This window comes from Mizuhopecten yessoensis, unplaced genomic scaffold (genome assembly GCF_002113885.1).
Source record: "Mizuhopecten yessoensis strain PY_sf001 unplaced genomic scaffold, ASM211388v2 scaffold4001, whole genome shotgun sequence".
In the NCBI taxonomy this organism is placed as follows: domain Eukaryota; kingdom Metazoa; phylum Mollusca; class Bivalvia; order Pectinida; family Pectinidae; genus Mizuhopecten; species Mizuhopecten yessoensis.
In genome coordinates, this window is record NW_018405326.1 from 450229 (window position 1) to 473007 (window position 22779).

A 22779-nucleotide genomic window follows, 5' to 3' on the forward strand; every position below is an offset into this window, starting at 1 on the left:
GATTATGATTGTATTTCTGCGCTTACAAGGTCAAATTCCTGAATTAGTAAATAAGCAATTATTTTACACTGCTTTAAATAAACAGACCCCCTTTCCCGGGATTTTAACAAGTAGAATAAGTTTAATGATACCAGTAGGTAAAACACGTGATGATTATTTTGGAGCTATTTTGAATTTGAACAAGGAATTCGATTGATTTTATAACATCCAAATGGATATGTACTATAAAGTGACAAATCTAATAATGACACGTAAAATGTTTCTGTTACATCTCCGAGGGAGGTCATTATGAGTGGGAGTGTCCATACCTGCACTGGCCAGTACCCTGCTCACAGTTAAGGTCGTCATTCAGGACACCGTAGTAGCTACAGTCACAGTCCTAAAAACAAGACAAAATAGTTCCGACACACCTGACACCCCTGCCATCAGCTATTGTAACCATCTAAAGCCTGATAGAGGATTACATACATATCATGGATCATTTTACTAAAAAATATTTTGTAATGCCATTTCAATTTTTTTTGCAATTGGGTTTTTCAAAATGAATTGCCCTATGATGAATTTGCACGTTTGTTACAGATGAAAACGCCAAAACAAAATGGAGAAATATTTCCGGGATTTTTTTTTAAAGTAACTGCATGTCCAAAATTAACAGCATTATCTGAAGATATGGCATGTTCAAAAGCCTCCTGCTAAATCTGTTCACAAAACGTTTTTTCAAATTTCTAGAAGTTGAAGCCTCATATGAATAGCAAGCCATAACCATACATACAATTATGGCCGCGTCATCATTTCAGCAGGATCCGTGACAACTTACGGTACAGCCGACGAGAGGATCGTAGCCGAAGGTCTCCGCCACACATTGGTCACACATGGTTCCTGCCACACGAGGGGGGCACACACATTCACCAGTGATTGGATGACACCTTCCGTAGGGACAATTACATTCTGTTGGGGGAAAAAATAGACAATTTATCAACTGAATAGGATACAATTTTAATAGAAGACGAGGAGTCACATTCCGTAAAGAAAAAAAAAGAACCAATCTGATTTACAACAGAATAACATTTTTACAAAAGACATCAAGGAAATTTTCCTTTCAAATACATCAAGTTTTCCTACATGAAATTCTTCTGAAATTTTGTTATCTTTTAAAGAGCCTCTCTCACTAACATTGAGCATTTTCTTTTCTGTACCCCGACAGTAGTTCGAAAGTTATAAACCTAACAATGTGGTGAAAAACTGAGATAACTTGATCAAGCTTTAATGAGAAGTCTTAAAGGTGGTCTTTTAATAGGTGGTCTCTCAATCAGGTTTATTTCTGGAAAACCCCATTAGAAATTGGATGCTTCAAATAATCTGTTTGTTTTAAATAATGTGTTTACCTCCAAAGCTATTAACCAATATAATTTATTTCAAAGAATTTAACTTGGATATTTTGAGAACCCATTATGTCTCCAGGTGTTTGTTATAGCAGGGTATGTCACTGCTTTGTAGGACCCCGTCCACGACCTTGAACTGACCTTTACAGTTGGGGAAGCCGTAATACCCCTCGGTACAGTGAGTACAGCTCCGACCTATGACATGATCCCGACACTGGCATTGACCCCCGAAGTTTACACAACTGAAGCTGAGAGAACCGTCAATATCACAGGTGCACGGTACGGCGCCATTGTTGAACTCTGTTGTTAAGGAGAAGATCCCCTTCCGACAGAACTCAGAGTTACTTCTGTAAAGGATAAACAAAAAACAAAAAAAATCAATGATGACTCCAGATATTTCTATATGAACAAAATAATATTTTAATATTTCAGGATTGTGCAAATAGTATGTTCTTCTTCTGTCAAAGCACAGTCCTCCTAGTGGAGTATCACGTAAATAATGTTCAGGGTAACATCTGTTAGTGGAGTACCACGTAAATAATGTTCAGGGTAACATCTGTTAGTGGAGTATCACGTAAATAATGTTCATGGTAACATCTGTTAGTGGAGTATCACGTAAATAATTTTCAGGGTAACATCTGTTAGTGGAGGATCACGTAAATAATGTTCATGGTAACATCTGTTAGTGGAGTATCACGTAAATAATTTTCAGGGTAACATCTGTTAACTATCCTTACTTACAGTATCACGTAAATAATGTTCAGGTTAACATCTGTTAACTATTCTTAATTACTGTATCACGTAAATAATGTTCAGGTTAACATCTGTTAACTATTCTTAATTACTGTATCACGTAAATAATGTTCATGGTAACATCTGTTAGTGGAGTATCACGTAAATAATTTTCAGGGTAACATCTGTTAACTATCCTTACTTACAGTATCACGTAAATAATGTTCAGGGTAACATATGTTAACTATTCTTACTTACAGTATCACGTAAATAATGTTCAGGTTAACATCTGTTAACTATTCTTACTGACTGTATCACGTAAATAATGTTCAGGTTAACATCTGTTAACTATTCTTAATTACTGTATCACGTAAATAATGTTCAGTGTAACATCTGTTAACTATTCTTACCTACAGTATCACATAAATAATGTTCAGGGTAACATCTGTTAACTACTCTTTCTTACTGTATCACGTATATAATGTTCAGGGTAACCTCTGTTAACTATTCTTACTTACAGTATCACGTAAATAATGTTCAGGTTAACATCTGTTAACTATTCTTAATTACTGTATCACGTAAATAATGTTCATGGTAACATATGTTAGTGGAGTATCACGTAAATAATGATCAGGGTAACATCTGTTAGTGGAGTATCACGTAAATAATGTTCAGGGTAACATCTGTTAACTATTCTTACTTACTAACAAAGTTCCAAGGTGACCTTTACACAACAATGTAGAGAACAATCGTCACTTGTTGTTACTAATGTATACTGGGAAATTTTCACTTTAATTTTACTACTGCCTTTTTGCCCTCTCTGATGAGGATAAACTTATCATATCTGCGAATATTAGTACACAACATACACTATGTAGTAATTACGTGTGACAGGGGAAATTAACACTTGGCAAACAATGATTACATCTGCATTGGGCGAAATAATTTATGGAGTGAAAGTTTCCTGGTAAACAGTACATCTGTGATAAATGTTACCTTACACTGTATACAGATGACCAAGTACTCTAGTACAAATTTCTATGGAGCTATCACAGTGGTTCCTTTTGATAAACCGGAGAGAAAATGTACCACTATGACCTATATATACACTACGAAAGTGGTGTTGACCAAAATTTGAAATGTCAAAAAAACATTCATTTTAAAAGTCTAGATTTTACTTTTTGACCTTGCTGCAGTTTGACGAGTACAGGCCATAGACTTCCAAGGTCAATGTTATGTCCATACTGTTCAGAAGTATACTGGGGTACACTAAATAAGTTATTGAAGACATTTCTGGGTCAAGTTACTTTAAAAATGTATTCATACATGAGTTGGAAGCCTGGTCCAACACAGTTTGTCAGGAAGTTAGCGGAGTTATCCACGGGCTGGATGTCCAAATCAGCAGCCGAGAACCGGGAAGCCGGAATCATCAACAGGTAGTCCTAGAGAGACGATAAGGTAACCATGGTAACAGAAATATACATCATCAACAGGTAGTCCTAGAGAGACAATAAGGTAACCAAGGTAGCAGAAATATACATCATCAACAGGTAGTCCTAGAGAGACAATAAGGTAACCATGGTAACAGAAATATACACCACTAACACAAAGGCCTCTCAGCAATTCTCAGATTGGCAGATAAGTAAATCATTATTGTATTTATATAGTAATTTTCTAAAACTTTTCTTTCATTTTAATGAAATGCCAAAGAACCAGTCCAAAAACAAACTCATTTATAGTCTTTTAGATTTTGATTCCTGATGTGCGTAAATTTGCAAACTGTATGCTGAAAAGATTTGCCAAAGATATTTTCTGTATCTTAAATGACATGAATATGCTAAAATTATTTATGCATTCAACTTTTGATTTGATGACGGGCACAATATCACTTACCAAGTAGATGTCATGGCCGCCTGTGTTGTTGAAACGGATAAAAACCCTGTTGTCACTCACACCTATCATACCACTGACATCTTCTTCATCGAAATAGATCAGTCCACGACAACCAGAAACACCAGGGCAGTACCTAGGTCGGAACATACCTGGAACGGCAAAGCAAGTCAAGTTTTTATGGGGTTTTCCCCAAAAATTACAAGAATTCCACGGGAGTGGATGTGTCGTCTGCTCAGCGCTTTTAGTAAGAAAAGTGTTTTGGCTTGAACTATCTCGTAAACAAGAAAAATTCAACGGCAAAAACGATGAACAGCATTGCCATGTCAAGTGTGATATGCCAAAACACAGAAAGTTTAAACTCGTCAAAAAAACCTGTAATATATGTTGAACATTATTGCTTCTAGCATTACCGTACAAAATTTTAAAGGAATTGATTAAAAAATTAAAAAGTTCTTGCATTTACAACACAATGCCCTTATTTGACAATAAAAGGGGCATAACTCCACCAAAAATGTATGTAAACTTCTGAAATGCGAACTCGTCCAAGCTATATTGGTATACAAGTTTGCGTTCAATCAACCCAAGGGAACAGTTATCGATGCAGCTGACGCCGCCGCCGCTGCCAAAGTAATATCTATATGTGAATGCGATAGTTGTTTTTTTAACAATTGAAAATTTGATAAGAAATAAAAGAGGTCGATGGGGTTTGTTCACCTTTTCGTCTGTGAAAAAATATGGTTCTATAGCCAGTGCCGTATTACACAGAAATTCATCCTAAACCTGTTGTTTTTACAAATTTTCATTGTCAAGATTTCGTAAAATCTGAACACTAACCTTCATAAACTTGACCGTCAGCATGAATCTTGACTGGAAGATCAATTCCGGCTTCACTGGGCAGGTAAAAGTGGACGACAAACACGTAGCGATCGGGATTTGGAACCGTGGCCTCCACTTCAATGGTCGACTATTAATCAAAGGGGTCAACACAATATTTAGTCCCGATCATATTTTTTAGAGAGCAACATTAGTAGGTTAAAGAGAGGGCATTTATTTGGTAAATACAATACAGTAATATTTGTTTCTAAACCAATGGCAGTATCATGAATATTGATGAAATCAAACTCTTTGTGACAATGAAATTATTGGCAGATATCACGGTGTTCAAGTTCAGTAAGGTATGTCAACGTCACATCTATATACTCTCCATATCATACGTGAACATCTCTGGGACAGTGTTTTTCCCCTACTTTAATGGTGCCTGGTTTATTTGTGAATTTAACATGACGGTGAAGTCAGCGAGTCTTACCACAGTGTCATTGAGATGTACTAATCCCACGTTTCCATCCACGATCCAGGATGGGAACTCGTTAGGGCCGACACGGAGCTCATGGTTAGGTGGGTCTTCGAACTCGATCCTGCGGGAGTCAGCTGGTACAGACCAATGGGAACCTATGCATCTACAACCAGATAATTACTACATCTCTGCTTAAGTTTGAACTGGACAAATGTATAAATAAATCCCATATATTTTTCTCTTTTGAGTAACAAAATGAAAAAAAATGAAAAAATTTGATAGTGATAGTGTTCAATTAAAGCACTCAACAGAAAATGAAAACATAAGGCATCTTAAAAAGGTGAAATCTCTTTGGCACAGAAAAAGGTTTCTTCTATGATATGTCTATAGATCATTAAGAAAATCACCTCTATAATATTATTACCCACCAATATCCTGAAGCAACTGCTTATAAATCAAATTATTTTTGTTTGTGAATACTACAATTTTACGTTAAGTAATGGAGAAAGGATCCGGTGGTAGTTCTTAGCGACTTACATGCCATTGATACGGATACAGATGATGCTGGGCCGAATGTATCCCAGGGTCCAGTCGGGGTACGGTATAGCCACCACAGAGCCCTACAAATAACAAATGGACAACTGCATCCTCCAACATCTGCTGGATAACCGAAATACTCGGTAGTGAAGCGGACGTAAAACCAATCAATCAGTCACTTCGTCAAGTCTGCTGGATAACCGAACTACTCGGTAGTGAAGCGGACGTAAAACCAATCAATCAATCAATCTGCATCCTCATACTTAGAAAAAGCTTCTTATATTCACAGCCTGTGCTTTAGATCTACATAAAGAATGCAGGCAATTACAAGCATTTTTGTCTTGAATAAAATGTTTTTTGATAACAGACAAAATAGCATTGCCTCTTATGGCCACAAGTAATTGATTCTGAATGTTTTATTACTATGGCCACAGGTAATTGATTTTGAATATTTTAACACCATGGCCACAGGTAATTGATTTTGAATGTTTTAACACTGGCCACAGGTAATTGATTTTGAATGGTTTAACACTATGGCCACAAGTAATTGATTTTGAATGTTTTAACACTATGGCCACAAGTAATTAATTTTGAATGTTTTAACACTTGAGAAGTACGAGACTTACAATAGCCACATCTATATTGTCGTCCCCAGTGAGGATGATCTGGGCAGTTCCGTTGATGAAGGTGAGGGCCGGCATACTGCTCAGATCCTTCAGTACCTCTCGACAAAGAACACTGGAAGACATTGAAAATGTAGTAAGATAAACGAAAGTCTGATTATAAAAACAAAGGTCAATGTGAAGAACAAAATTAAAGACAAACATTCCTGTTCAATTTTTAAGATTTATGATTATGTTCTCAATTTTCCCAGATTTTTAAACATCTGTAGCCCTGTGGAGAAGTTTATAACGGCTGACCTTTATTTCTAATGACCGTAACATTTAGAAGTCCAGTGCTTCCACATTTGTGTTTCCATATAGTTACCTGTATTTGCAGTTACTGAGAGACACCGTTCCTAGGTAGTCCCCTTCTGCGGTCCTGATGGTCACATTTAGATCTTGGGTGGTGTTGGACAGAGCGAAGTAGTTGACCACAATGATATACTGCCCAGGGTCCGGTACGGCCAAATTCATGTTCAACGAATTCTGCAAAACAGAATGAAAAAGTCTTAGTCTTACTTTTTTCGAACTTTTGCTTCAGAATTTTTATGATTAACCCTTTAACAAGTATCCCTATCTTCATTTACTGTTGTTTGTTTTACAAATGAGCAATGGCATTTCTATAGCTGTGTTGATATGATTACACAGTATCCTCTGATGAGCCCGACCACCGACTGTAATAGCGATATACATGTATCTGGTGTCCACGTGGCTGTAGCATTGTTTTACAGTGTTTCCATATTCCTTTAAAGCAATTTCTTATAGCTGGTAGGGTATGCTGTTCGACGTACCTGGTTTCTATCCAGCTTGGCCAGTCCATCAAGGTCCAGCTCGTTCAGAATGTCTCGGTCGGAGAACACCTGTGTGGGTACGACGTTGCCGTCCGAGTCTATGGTATACCCGTTCTCCCCAGACACGGCTGGGAAATGGGACAAGTCTGGGTAATTATAATACAGGCACCTAGAAATAGCAATAAAAAATGCAGAAGTCTTTCTGAGCAAAGTGCAGCAGATGAGCCTGTATCAGATGAGCCTGTATCTATATTATCTATAACAACTGAAAATAAATATCTCCTAGACTGTCATCAGTGTTTCACAGAGTTACTTCCCCTCGTAGTCTGTATAAAGTTTCTTATTCAATTAAATAACCCTGCAATAGACCAATATCTCTGATTAAACAGGCAAACATCCTGATTAACTAAATAATTCAAGATAAAAATCTATAACAGCTATGATGACGGCTAGGCACTTAGGAGCATACTCACGGGCCGTCGTCGTCAGGGATGGTACAGGGGCGTGTGACTGGCTGCTGTAAAACTGTTGCCTCGTAATAAGCTTGTGGCACCAGGACCATGTAATCCTTACGAAAACAAGAAAATATATTGTAATGCAAATGACCTAAAAAGTAAGTTTAAAGATTTTTTACACATATCTATTTCATTTACTAGTATGCATCTTAAGGCATTCTGTTTTTAACTTGAAAATGTTAATCGAATATATACATATTTCATTTTGAGGAAAATGGAGTTAAAATGCTAAGTCTTAAAATGAACTAAACGCAAATTCTTAGTAATGTAAGCATACAGTGACTGGCTGTAGTACTTTTCAAGATGTATCGTCATATCAAGTTTGATGACTGTTGGGATTTCTGATATTAAAGAGATGGAGCTAAATGCAAAGTGTAAAACATATGTTTAATAGTCAGACAGAAATATTGGAAAACAGAAAGAAAAATATTGTCACTAAAGCTGTTTTTACAAAAAATGTGAGTCTCAAGAGACAGACACAATCTGAAGATAGAGGGCCAGTAAAGATGTCAGGCTCAAGAGACTCAATCTGAAGAGAGATAGCCAGTAAAGTTGTCAGACTCAAGAGACTCAATCTGAAGACAGAGGGCCAGTGAAGATGTCAGGCTCAAGAGACTCAATCTGAAGACAGAGGGCCAGTAAAGATGTCAGTCTCAAGAGACTCAATCTGAAGAGAGAGAGCCAGTAAAGATGTCAGGCTCAAGAGGCTCAATCTGAAGACAGAGGGCCAGTAAAGATGCCAGTCTCAAGAGACTCAATCTGAAGAAAGACGGCCAGTAAAGATGCCAGTCTCAAGAGACTCAATCTGAAGAGAGAGAGCCAGTAAAGATGTCAGGCTCAAGAGGCTCAATCTGAAGACAGAGGGCCAGTAAAGATGTTAGGCTCAAGAGACTCAATCTGAAGAGAGATAGCCAGTAAAGTTGTCAGACTCAAGAGACTCAATCTGAAGACAGAGAGCCAGTAAAGATGTCAGGCTCAAGAGACTCAATATGAAGACAGAGGGCCAGTAAAGATGTCAAGTCTAAAGAGACTCAATCTGAAGATAGAGGGCCAGTAAAGTTGTCAGTCTCAAGAGACTCAATCTGAAGAAAGACGGCCAGTAAAGATGCCAGTCTCAAGAGACTCAATCTGAAGACAGAGAGCCAGTAAAGATGTCAGGCTCAAGAGGCTCAATCTGAAGACAGAGGGCCAGTAAAGATGTGAGTCTCAAGAAACTCAATCTGAAGACAGAGGGCCAGTAAAGATGTCAAGTCTAAAGAGACTCAATCTGAAGATAGAGGGCCAGTAAAGTTGTCAGTCTCAAGAGACTCAATCTGAAGAAAGAGGGCCAGCAAAGTTGTCAGTCTCAAGAGACTCAATCTGAAGATAGAGGGCCAGTAAAGGTGTCAATCTCAAGAGACTCAATCTGAAGACAGAGAGCCAGTAAAGATGTCAGGCTCAAGAGACGCAATCTGAAGACAGAGGGCCAGTAAAGATGCCAGTCTCAAGAGACTCAATCTGAAGAGAGAGGGCCAGTAAAGATGTCAAGTCTCAAGAGACTCAATCTGAAGATAGAGGGCCAGTAAAGTTGTCAGTCTCAATAGACTCAATCTGAAGACAGAGGGCCAGTAAAGATGCCAGTCTCAAGAGACTCAATCTGAAGAAAGAGGGCCAGTAAAGTTGTCAGTCTCAATAGACTCAATCTGAAGACAGAGGGCCAGTAAAGATGCCAGTCTCAAGAGACTCAATCTGAAGACAGAGGGCCAGTGAAGATGTCAGTCTCAAGAGACTCAATCTGAAGAGAGAGAGCCAGTAAAGTTGTCAGTCACAAGAGACTCAATCTGAAGAAAGAGGGCCAGTAAAGTTGTCAGTCTCAAGAGACTCAATCTGAAGAAAGAGGGCCAGTAAAGATGCCAGTCTCAAGAGACTCAATCTGAAGACAGAGGGCCAGTAAAGATGCCAGTCTCAAGAGACTCAATCTGAAGAAAGAGGGCCAGTAAAGATGTCAGTCTCAAGAGACTCAATCTGAAGATAGAGGGTCAGTAAAGATGTCAGTCTCAAGAGACTCAATCTGAAGACAGAGGGCCAGTAAAGATGTCAGTCTCAAGAAACTCAATCTGAAGACAGAGGGCCAGTAAAGATGTCAGTCTCAAGAGACCCAATCTGAAGATAGAGGGTCAGTAAAGATGTCAGTCTCAAGAGACTCAATCTGAAGACAGAAGGCCAGTAAAGATGCATTTAAAACATTCCTGTGATGAATGTTGTAGCTTGTCTTCTCGCACAATTCCCGCCCCCCCGACCCCCTGCTTTAATAGCAGCGTATAACTTAACCTTGAAAAGTAAATTATTTGAATTTACCTACTCACCCCTAAAGTCACATTTGAAACATACCAAACCAAAGACTGGGCAAGTGCAGTTTAAAAATGTAGGGGTGAATGAGTCAACCATATATACGTCAGCATACTTCAAGAAACAATTTAATATAGCAAACTATTACCAGTAGAACTTACCAAGAGTAGCAGGTCTGGGGACTTGATGGAGATTGTCCACCTCCCAGGGTTCAGCACAAAGTCTTTAACTCCACTTGTGGTACCGACTGTCACAAACTGTGGCATCTCCGAGTGAACAAACAAAACGTCGCTGGTCTGCTTGTCGTCCGCCACAGACTGAGGCGTGACAGTTACCACCCCCTTCACTGTATACGCGTTAAGATTTTCGAAACGGTAGATGATTCGGTAGAGACTGGGTCGGGTCACTATGACGTCCATCAAGACTTCAGGCTATAACCAATCAGATAACAGACAATTATTAGACATGATATGCATGGTATAGTCAGAAAAATATTCTAAAGATGTTATGCTTAAGTTTTAACTGACATTACTGAACACCAAAGGGGAAAATATTGTTTTTTTCATATCATTATTGCCATTGCGTTACCAAACTTTTTATAAACTAACATTGTACATGTTAAATGTGTCAAAACGAATCAAGACCGACTGGTCCCTTTGTCAAGCTATGACTGACATAAGTAAAACCTATATAAAACATGCTACAAGTCCTAACACAGACCTGCAGGTGAGTGAGAATGGCATATCCCCTCCAGGAAAAGTTGTGAAATATTTCCTGGTCAAAGCCGTATCTGATGTGAGAACCCTCGGGTGTTTTTCCATCTTCGATCTCGTAGATGAGCTGCTGCAGTGAGGGAAAGAAATGCAGCGTGTCCGGACTGTCAACAGACGGCCATCAAAAGTACAGATTTAGCAAGTCAGATGTACTGTAAGGCACGTTTAGTTTACAAGATCTATATTTTTTCATAAAATCTCAATGACTTAGTTACAATCAATCAGGAATTCAAATATACCTCAAATTTTTAAGGAATATATGTTCTGTACCAATCACAAATTAGAATCTTCAGGAAAAACTTGCTAGAAGCACAACCATATACTGGATTATCTTTGTTAAATATGAGCAATTAACACGTGGTCAAACTACTGTCCTTTAAATAACATTGCATTGATAGATTCTTCCTCTTGAAAAGCCTCTAGTAGGCTACCATGTCACCATGTTGATGAGAGATTTTGTTATACTGACCTTTCACAGCGTTTGCCACGAACCCTGGGTTTACACCTACATTGTCCGGTTCTGCTGTCACAGACAGCGCTCGCCGATCCTCCCATGTCGCAGTTACACTCTACAAAATATCACGAAAACACATCCTTACAACTCTGAAATCTCTGTATAATGTTCGTATCTATGTACAAAAACATGAAGTAAAATTGAGTTCCATCATTGTTTGTTTTGTAGATAATGTAGAAGTACTTATTTTAGCAGACTCAAATTTTATTGTATTATCTAATTTAAGATTTGCAAATTGATGATTTGGTGCAATCGCAATATATACAATGGGAAACTATATACAGAACTTCAATTAGCACAGTCAAAGTTAAGCACAATATTACAAATACAGACAGAGCTAACATAGGAATACTGCTGAAACATAACAACATGACAAGGTACACATCAGTGCTATCGGGTGGTGCGGTGGATAGCGCACTTGCCTTTCACCAAGGCAGCCGGGGTTTGATTCCCCGATCAGACGTGAAAAGGTATGGGGTCACCTTGCCGAACCACGTAGTGTTTGTTTTTGGCACTCTGGTTTCCTCCCACGCTAAGACCCCCCCCCCCCCCCCTGCGCTTACATCTGATCCGGGCCAACAAGAGTGATTCATATAAGTTGAAATAACTTGTTTCTTCATAATTGTTGTAAAATAAATAATAAAGTTTATATTTATATTTGTAAGTGTTATCCATTCCTACGGTGCCTATTATACTAATATGGTGTTCAAATACTTACCAACACATCCAAACGTATTTTCATCACTGAGTCCATAGAATCCATCTTGACATCTGTCACAGCGACGCCCACCAGCGTTGGTCTTACACATACACTGACCATCAATAGGATCACAGTTACTCAGGCCAGACATTGTCCCCGGGGCATGGCATTCACAGGCTGGGGAGGAGACATTCATACATGAATATTCATGTAGATAAGTTTGAAAAGTATGAATATTAGGTAGATTTTCTAATGAATGAATATGAATGAGAAAAGAGATTGAGGTATTCATGCTATAAATAATACATGCAATTTAATGACTTGTTAATTATGTATATTAGACGATTAAATTCTCAATTTTATTTGTCTTAACCATTAATAATTAGAGAAATGCAGCCAAATACAGATAACAATCCTAAACTGAGCCGTTCCTGGGTCCCAGGTTATTTTCTCATTGATGTGTTGAATAAAGTCGCTCTATAGAGTTAACAATACTAAATACACTGTAACTGGTCTGTAGTGTTAACAATACTAAATACCCTGTAACTGGTCTGTAGAGTTAACAATACTAAGTACACTGTAACGGGTCTGTAGAGTTAACAATACTAAATACCCTGCAACCGGTCTGTAGAGTTAACAATACTAAATACACTATAACGGGTCTGTAGAGTTAACAATACTAAATACTCTGTAACGGGTCTGTAGAGTTAACAATACTAAATACCCTGCAACCGGTCTGTAGAGTTAACAATACTAGATACACTGTAACCGGTCTGTAGAGTTAACAATACTAAATACACTATAACGGGTCTGTAGAGTTAACAATACTAAATACCCTGCAACCGGTCTGTAGAGTTAACAATACTAGATACACTGTAACCGGTCTGTAGAGTTAACAATACTAAATACACTTTAACCGGTCTGTAGAGTTAACAATACTAAATACACTATAACGGGTCTGTAGAGTTAACAATACTAAATACTCTGTAACGGGTCTGTAGAGTTAACAATACTAAATACACTATAACGGGTCTGTAGAGTTAACAATACTAAATACCCTGCAACCGGTCTGTAGAGTTAACAATACTAGATACACTGTAACCGGTCTGTAGTGTTAACAATACTAAATACACTTTAACTGGTCTGTAGAGGTAACAATACTAAATACACTGCAACCGGTCTGTAGAGTTAACAATACTAGATACACTGTAACCGGTCTGTAGAGTTAACAATACTAAATACACTGCAACTGGTCTGTAGAGTTAACAATACTAAATACCCTGCAACCGGTCTGTAGAGTTAACAATACTAAATACACTATAACGGGTCTGTAGAGTTAACAATACTAAATACTCTGTAACGGGTCTGTAGAGTTAACAATACTAAATACACTATAACGGGTCTGTAGAGTTAACAATACTAAATACACTGTAACCGGTCTGTAGCGTTAACAATGCTAAATACACTGTAACTGGTCTGTAGTGTTAACAATACTAAATACACTTTAACTGGTCTGTAGAGGTAACAATACTAAATACACTGTAACTGGTCTGAAGAGTTAACAATACTAAATACACTGTAACGGGTCTGTAGAGTTAACAATACTAAATACACTTTAACCGGTCTGTAGAGTTAACAATACTAAATACACTATAACGGGTCTGTAGAGTTAACAATACTAAATACTCTGTAACGGGTCTGTAGAGTTAACAATACTAAATACCCTGCAACCGGTCTGTAGAGTTAACAATACTAGATACACTGTAACCGGTCTGTAGTGTTAACAATACTAAATACACTGTAACTGGTCTGTAGAGTTAACAATACTAAATACACTGTAACTGGGATAGGATTGGTTTCATGTTACTCACTCCTCCGTATCTTCCTGCTAGCTAGTATATGTTTAATTTCTTTACTCACTGTATTCATGAAAGCTGTCTGCATTTATATCATGAATCTGATTTTCAATTTGCAATCAGATTTTGTTTGCAATATATCTGATTGTAAGCAGTTCCAATATTGAGATATATACTAATGAACCGTTGGAATTCGGCTATAAAGCGTAGGACATTAAACGATAGACATGTTACACTACAAAACACTAATATACACATGTATTAAAGCTATGATAAATATGTAACAAAGTCCTTCTACATAAAGCTAGAGTAATATTGACATGACCTGTCACCCCTGCAGGTCTTGATAGACTGACCCATATAAATGCATTGGAGTATCAGGGGTGACTGGTTGGCAGGGAAGCTCAAAATTTCTGAAAGCAAAACATCAACTGTGTATGTGCAATAGATATGATCCCTCTATATTTACTTTGAACTCTAATGGAATATGATGGAAATCAGGAAATCACTAACTGAGTGCTTAACTTGGGATGGACAGGGACTTTGATATATCATTAAAATGATAAATGTTGTTTAAGAAGGACGATCAATAACCAATTTTTAAGAATGTTTAATGAATGATTTCCTTGAACAATTATCAGTAATAATTATTTCAAGGAATGGTCAATTATTTGCAAGGATGATTGGTGATTCAATTCCAATGAATGGTTAACGATTGGTTCCAAAAGATGATCAATAATTGGTTCCAAAAGATGATCAATAATTGGTCCGAGGATCGAAAACGATTATTTCACAAGGACAATAAAGGGAGGGTCCTAAACGATGATATATGACTGGTTCTCTATGACAGTTCTATAATATGTGAATTTCTAAAAGGGCACATACCCTCGACAGTTAATATTACATTAATATGTATGAAGTATGGTTGTATACATCAGTTTATTTAAAAGCACTTCACAAGTCCTCATTACTGTGGAACCCTATCACATACAGTCAAATCAGATGTGTCAACAACATTTATCAATTAACAAAAGATTTCATAAAATTGTGACAAATTTGGAAAGAAAACAATTGATTCATGTATAAAAATTGGAAAAAAAATAAGCAGTGAAAAACAGTTAAATTCATAGTAGGAAAGTTGTATTCTGTTTGTGTCAAAATATTTTGATAGTAACATTGCGACACAAGATTTGACTGTACGTACGTTACTTACAACCACGGAATGGCAGCTCTGAAAATGTTATAAACACCTCTCACATTAGTCGAGTTATGTAATCATTTATTCCTGGCTGTTCAAAGACTTATAAAGATTTCAATGGATAAACAAAGATTTGGTCAGGAATAAATTCAAATTTGTCGAAATCCACTTCTAAAATTCCAATGTGATCCTCAATTGAAGACAACGAACAACACTGAATGATAGGACTTCAATTTTTAGTTACTGTTTAAAAAAATGTTAATTCTTGTAAAACTTTTTTGCAAATGTACAGCAACAATTTTGTTCTTGGGAAATTCAATTTGTTAACATTATGATAGATGTTTAAATTGAGTTTGAGTACCGGAACATGTCTAACCATACAAAACTATACAAAACTACGCAAAAACAAATATTGTCAGGGATTCACTCCAATTTAACTTTGAACATGATTTGTTTTTGCCTTTGCTGAAATCTTTGAACAACCTGTTCAGATGTTATATAAATGTACATGCAATATGAAATATTTGGTCCAAAACATGTTTAAACTAAACATTTAAATCAATTGAAAAGATTCTTCAAATTCTGTATATACTATCATGAAAAACAAAACAAGAGGCCCATGCCTAACAGTCACCTGAGTCTACAGTATTTTTTGTTGTTGTTGAAATATGTACCAATTTGAGTAAAAAATAGTATAATGTTAACTTAACTTTGTCAGGACCATGAGCTGATCATTCCTAGACCAATTTTAAGTGAGATCGGCCTATTAGAATTTAGTAGCAAAATAGCGGCCATGGCAGCCAAATTGTATTTCTGATTGACCCGAAAAATAACAACACTTTGTCAGGACCATGAGGTGATCATTCCTACCAACTTTCAGTTCAATCGGCCCAGCAGAACTTGACTTTAAGTTTGAAATGTAAAATGTTAACGGACGACGGACGACGGACGACGGACGACGACGGACGAAAACGGATAGCAATAGGTCACTTGAGCAAAAGCTCAGGTGACCTAATAAAAGCCGACCTGTAAGTTCATACAATGACCTTGCCTACTATAGGTTGGTACAATGACCTTGCCTCCTATAGGTTGGTACAGAGACCTTGCCTCCTATAGGTTGGTACAGAGACCTTGCCTCCTATAGGTTGGTACAGAGACCTTGCCTCCTATAGGTTGGTACAGAGACCTCGCCTCCTATAGGTTGGTACAATGACCTTGCCTTCTATATGTTGGTACAATGACCTTGACTAGAAAACTGTTTCCATGGTGATTGATGCTCTGACCTTGCCCTGCTAAATTTCAGTAAAGTGACTTTGACCTTATGAAGTCAGTAAAACTCCTACCTTTCCTCTACACTAATCTTGAACAACTGAAAGTTGATAGATTTATCACAACCTTCGAAGAGGCTTAACGTCCCCCCCCCCCCCCCCNCCCTCCCCCCGACAGCTTGCCGAGTTTACTGGCCTTTACCCTAATGTACATAGACATTGACTACCTTCAGGTTAATACACTGACCAAGACTACCTAACACAGGTAAACTTAACCTGACCTTTAGAGGCTAGTAAGCTGACCTTGACCTCTAAAGATATTTTTTTCCTGCCATTTGACGTCTGTACATTTAACTTGACCACATCTTAAGCCAGAACAGTGACCTTGACCCCTGTAGGTCACTCACCTTGACATCCCTGAGGGTTGTTCCTGTTGAGGTTGTAGTACCCTGGTTGACACTGGTCACAGATACGTCCCATCACCTTCTCCTTACACTCGCACAACAGCCCACGTGTAACAACACCACACCCTCCAAGGGGGTAGCCTGGAATCTCCTTTGCTCCGGCAGGGTTACAGTTGCACTCTGTAATCACCAAGGTCATTACAGTTCATATAGGGTGACGTTTGACCTTGATGTTATTCAACAAATTGTTGAACCTTTCTTTTAACAAGTATGTCATATTATAATTCTCTCTATCTGAAGAACAACAGATAGTCTATCTACCATTACTGCAATGCTGACACCAGGAGTAACGACTGCTGTTCCCCAGTAAAAGTTCTTTGAATCTAAGTGTTGGATATTTTTCATCCTTAGTAGAGAAGGCCATTTTTTTTCAAAACCAAACAAGATTTCATTAGTAAACGATGAATAGGTGAATGTATCACTTGGTGTCAGTTTATTCATATTCAATAATCAGTTACAGGTAATATTTTCAGCAATTTTCAGCAATTTTCATTTTCTATTATCATGATCTATAGACACATTAAATTGCCAAAAGAAACCCCTGAATTATATATTGAATTTTCATTATTCCAAGTTTCACTTTGAGATGACTTATAAGCTATCTATACAAGCCACGTCCACGCCTACCTTCGCAGTTAGGGTAGTTGTAGAACCCCTCCTTACACCTGTTACACATGAGCCCCTCAAACGTGGGAGCACACTCACACTGCCCCGTCAGCTGGTCACAGGACTGTCCAATGGCTCCATACAAGTCACACTCACAAGCTGAAATGGAGATAAAAGACACTGACTCACACAGTCATCGTTTGCTTTTGAGGCCGCCCTTGTGTGGAACAGTCTCCCAAATGACTTCTGAAATGTTGAAAACTTTAAAGAATTCAGGAGGCTGCTCCATTCCTGGGATGGCCCCATCTGCCTTTGCAATATCTGCAAAGATTGATACTTCATACTGTGCCCTGGTTACCTCTGCCACCTGACATTTTGGATTGTGTGATACTATTATTGTCTTATTTCATTTAGTTTATCTTTTAATTCTATTCTACATGTTTGCAGCATCTTATTTGTATTTTAATTCCATTTATTCTAAAATATTATTTTTTTAAAACTTCATAAATTTTGTTTAATTCACACTATAATAGTGTATATTCTGTCAATTTTATTCTTTGCTATATTAGCATTGTATGTATATTCCACTTCATAGTGTTTTAATCCTAGGTCCTAAGTAATTCTTGTGTGATATATTATAGACTAATAACTCTTGTGTGATATATTATAGACTATTAACTCTTGTGTGATATATTATAGACTATTAACTCTTGTGTGATATATTATAGACTATTAACTCTTGTGTGATATATTGTAGACTATTAACTATGCCTTTTATTTACTGAATACTACCTATCTGTGATTCCATTTAATGTTTTTCATATATTAACACTATTTTTTATATATTAATTGTTTCAAAAGGGTCATATCCTGCGGGCCTTTGTAGGTAGGGGACTCCCAATCACTTAGAAACCTGGGATATGATACTTTCTTTTTCTGTGATGATTATTACTGCTTTTTATTAATATATGTGATTATCTCCCTTTACTTGTAATATAATATGTTATTGTTATTTTACATATGTTTGTCGCAATAATAGCTCTCAAGAGCTAAGGTCCTTGTTTACCTGTATGCGACTTAAAATAAAGTTCTTGTATCTAGACCCACCAGTAGTCCTTCCATTCTAACTATTCACCATAGCAATTTAATATATAGTCTTACTGAATTAGGTAAACTAAGGAATATTGAATAAGTATCACATCATGCTAAAATACATCAATTATTCAATTATAATTACAAACCTTTTTCCCTTTGTATATAATATACCATTTTATATTCATTATTTCCTAGTCTTGATGCTAAACAGGCTTCCTTTTAATTCTATGCCAGCACCATTCAGCACAAGCAAAAAGTTTGTTTGTGAATCAATTCAAATTCAAATTTCATCCAACAAAATGTAAAGACTCACAATATTTCCTGTCAACCTGGCTTGCTATGTTTTGACCTACTGATACTTACTCATACATTCTGGGTACCGGTAGAAGCCTGCTGCACAGCGAGAACACTGTTTTCCAGCAAAATTTGTGCTACAGGCACATTGGCCGTCCTCGCGACACACTCTACTGTAGGAACCAGGGTCGGCGCACTGACACTCTGTAAATACAACAGTCTCAAATACAGTGTAACTTGTCAAAACCACCACAGCGACATCTGTCTAAACAGAACATCACAGTGACACCTGTCTAAACAGAACACCACAGTGACACCTGTCTAAACAGAACATCAGTGACACCTATCTAAACAGAACACCAGAGTGACACCTGTCTAAACAGAAAAGCACAGTGATACATGTCTAAACAGAACCGCACCATGACACCTGTCTAAACAGAACATCAGTGACACCTGTCTAAACAGAACATCACAGTGACACCTGTCTAAACAGAACATCACAGTGACACCTGTCTAAACAGAACATTACAGTGACACTTGTCTAAACAGAACACCACAGTGACACCTGTCTAAACAGAACAACACAGTGACACCTGTCTAAAAAGAACTAGTGACACCTGTCTAAAAAGAACTAGTGACACCTGTCGAAACAGAACACCAGTGACACCTGTCTAAACACAACATCACAGTGACACCTGTATAAACAGAACATCACAGTGACCCCTGTCTAAACAGAACATCCCAGTGATACCTGTCTAAACAAAACATCACAGTGACATCTGTCCAAACACAAAACCACCGCGACACCTGTCTAAACAGAAAATCACAGTGACATCTGTCTCAACAGAACAACCCAGTGACACCTGTCTAAACAAAACATCACAGGGACACCTGTCTAAACAGAAAATCACAGTGATACCTGTCTAAACAAAACATCACAGTGCCATCTGTCTAACCAGAACAACACAGTGACACCTGCCTAAACAGAACATCACAGTGAAATCTGTCTAAACCGAACAACACAGGGACACCTGTCTAAACAGAAAATCACAGTGACATCTGTCTAAAACGAACATCACAGTGACACCTGTATAAACAGAACATCACAGTGATCCCTGTCTAAACAGAACATCCCAGTGATACCTGTCTAAACAAAACATCACAGTGACATCTGACTAAACAGAACATCACAGTGACACCTGTCTAAACAGAACTAGTGACACCTGTCTAAACAGAACACCAGTGACACCTGTCTAAACAGAACACAAGATTTTCAAGCTACACAGATTCAATGTCTAGTTTAGGGTTGGTTTTTGAAGGTTTATAGTGTATAGTGGACCTTAAGTGAATATCTTGTTTGTACAGGGTTCTAGATTATACAGGGCCTTCTTTGGACAAGTTACATTGTTAACATATGCCAGGCCATTCTCTTTAATGGAATGGATGTTTGTTTGTCGTCCTTCAGAATATCTGAGATCATTAATGCATGACTGACAGTGAACCAACTATCTATACCAAAGGATCAACTGATATTACAGGGCAGAATGTCATACGAACTGTGTAAACATCAACTGATATTACAGGGCATAATGTCATACAAACTGTGTAAACATCACCTGATATTACAGGGCAGAATGCCATACAAAATGTGTAAACATCAAATGATATTACAGGGCAGAATGTCATACTAACTGTGTAAACATCAACTGATATTGCAGGGCAGAATGTCACACGAACTGTGTAAACATCAACTGATATTACAGGGCAGAATGTCATACAAAATGTGTAAACATCAACTGATATTACAGGGCAGAATGTCATACTAACTGTGTAAACATCAACTGATATTACAGGGCAGAATGTCACACGAACTGTGTAAACATCAACTGATATTACAGGGCAGAATGTCATACCAAATGTGTAAACATCAACTGATATTACAGGGCAGAATGTCATATGAACTGTGTAAACTGGCAAAAGAGAACATGTATGATGTTAAACATTTTAAAACACCTGTACAGATATACACCTACCTTGACACAGCGGGAATCCGTAATATTCCTGGGCACAGCGATCACAGCGCGGGTACTTGTAGTTAGTCTTACACAGACAATCACCCGTGTCTTTGTCACATATACCCTCCTCTGTACCTGCTACCACACAGTCACACTCTGAAAACAAAACATTTTCTCACATTAAAACAGTTTATCACTTCAAGAAAGCTTGTTTTACTTCAGAAACAAACATTAATCAAAGGTTTTTATAACTGGTGTACAACTTACTCAAAAATGATAATTTTCTAGAATCAGGAAAAGATATATTCCTGACATTAAAGGTTCAATTATTTTTGCTCTGGTCAACTTTGAAAATATTTGTAAAATTTATTTTTTTTCCAGTGTTTAGCAATTTCGAATATTTTATAATCTTTGAACATTTTTTTGTCCTACTTCCCATCATTTTGTTTTTTGTCACCAAATATTTCTAATGTTAACATTTTAAATTCTTCGAACCTCTCCTAAACAGTTTTGACGATGTGATCAAACACGTAAACTCACCGACTGTTCATTCAAAGTGGCTGAACTCTTAACTCAAGGTAGTTGACTTACAGACCTTTACACTTAGTTGACCTTCCAGCCTCTACACTAAAGTTGACCTACTGACCTCTACACTCTGGGTAGTTGATCTACTGAGTTGACCTACTGACCTCTACACTAAAGTTGACCTACTGACCTCTACACTAAAGTTGACCTACTAACCTCTACACTTAAGTTGATTTACTGACCCCTACACTCTGGGTAGTTGATCTACTGAGTTGACCTACTGACCTCTACACTAAAGTTGACCTACTGACCTCTACACTCTGGGTAGTTGTAGTACCCATTGGCACACTGGTTACATTCCAGTCCGGAGTAGTTGGGCTGGCATGGACACTGTCCAGTCTCCACGTCGCACACATTACTGGAGGACCCAGTAGAATCACACTGGCAGGCTGTAACCAAAACATCATCATGATTTAAACAAGTAGGGCCTTTTTTCTGAATCACAGTTGTCTCATTACAGTTAAGTGGGGGCTAATTGATGAATAATTGATCAATGAAGTTATACTCCTATATTGGTGTGCTATAAAATTGATTGAACTCTCCAGTCATTCTCCTGAAATATCTTAACTCCACCAAGCATCGATCCTCACAGTTTCTTTATGACAAATTTACAATACGATGATGTCTTTTCTATAAGTACTGAGACAGTGCTCCTGGATGGCCTTTACTGTTTCACTCGTGTCTTTTAGAAGTTTATGAACACACTAGAAGTCAGGACATAAACCAAACAGAGAAGGCAAATGCCTACATTTATTAACAATTACCACAATTAACAGAACCATTTTCATATGTTTTATATACTAATATATACTCACATTTACAGTTGGGGAAGTTGTAGAAGCCAAAAGCACACATGTCACAGCGGCTACCGACGTACGCCTCTTTACAGGGACACTGTCCTCCACCTACTGTACACACGGTCCCCTCAGTACCGTTTAGGTGGCAGTCACATGGTATACAGTCTGGGTAACCATAGTAACCAAAACTACAGCTGTAACAACAAAAACAGCAGAGTAAACAAGAGGGTCATGCTACCTGCCTTTTAACGTTTTGATGAAAAATATCGCTTAATACATCAAAACATGTTGGGTTTTTCCTCCCTGTTCTGAACATTTATCTACAAACATTTCATTCCGCTAACACACAATTTCTACTGTATCTTACTTCTTGATATTTTCTTTTTACCAGTTACAAACACACAGTACAAATTTTCATTGGTTACTATGTTCTTCTCAGAGAAATCTTACGAAATACAACTAAAACAAACTATAGGTCAG

The 22779-nt window shown here is 37.6% G+C and overlaps 1 protein-coding gene across 2 annotated transcripts in view; it reads right to left on the reverse strand.

Moving 5' to 3' along the window:
* The window catches only part of LOC110448329 (laminin subunit alpha-like), a 92541-nt gene that overhangs the window by 48688 nt on the left and 21074 nt on the right, over positions 1-22779 (reverse strand). Inside the window, exons 8-30 of one of the 2 annotated variants that reach the window (XM_021494504.1) lie at positions 22318-22493; positions 21754-21891; positions 20936-21073; positions 18972-19106; positions 17535-17672; positions 16851-17027; positions 15191-15208; positions 12140-12298; positions 11377-11476; positions 10855-11011; positions 10296-10565; positions 7765-7859; positions 7292-7460; positions 6826-6986; positions 6465-6576; positions 5839-5921; positions 5314-5464; positions 4842-4971; positions 4008-4156; positions 3441-3556; positions 1524-1729; positions 818-948; positions 309-379 (exon numbers count right to left, since the gene is read on the reverse strand). In XM_021494504.1, coding sequence (XP_021350179.1) covers positions 309-379; positions 818-948; positions 1524-1729; positions 3441-3556; positions 4008-4156; positions 4842-4971; positions 5314-5464; positions 5839-5921; positions 6465-6576; positions 6826-6986; positions 7292-7460; positions 7765-7859; positions 10296-10565; positions 10855-11011; positions 11377-11476; positions 12140-12298; positions 15191-15208; positions 16851-17027; positions 17535-17672; positions 18972-19106; positions 20936-21073; positions 21754-21891; positions 22318-22493 — 3180 coding nt within the window. The remainder of the gene's footprint in view (positions 1-308; positions 380-817; positions 949-1523; positions 1730-3440; positions 3557-4007; positions 4157-4841; positions 4972-5313; positions 5465-5838; positions 5922-6464; positions 6577-6825; positions 6987-7291; positions 7461-7764; positions 7860-10295; positions 10566-10854; positions 11012-11376; positions 11477-12139; positions 12299-15190; positions 15209-16850; positions 17028-17534; positions 17673-18971; positions 19107-20935; positions 21074-21753; positions 21892-22317; positions 22494-22779) is intronic. The other variant, XM_021494505.1, reaches the window with a different exon arrangement.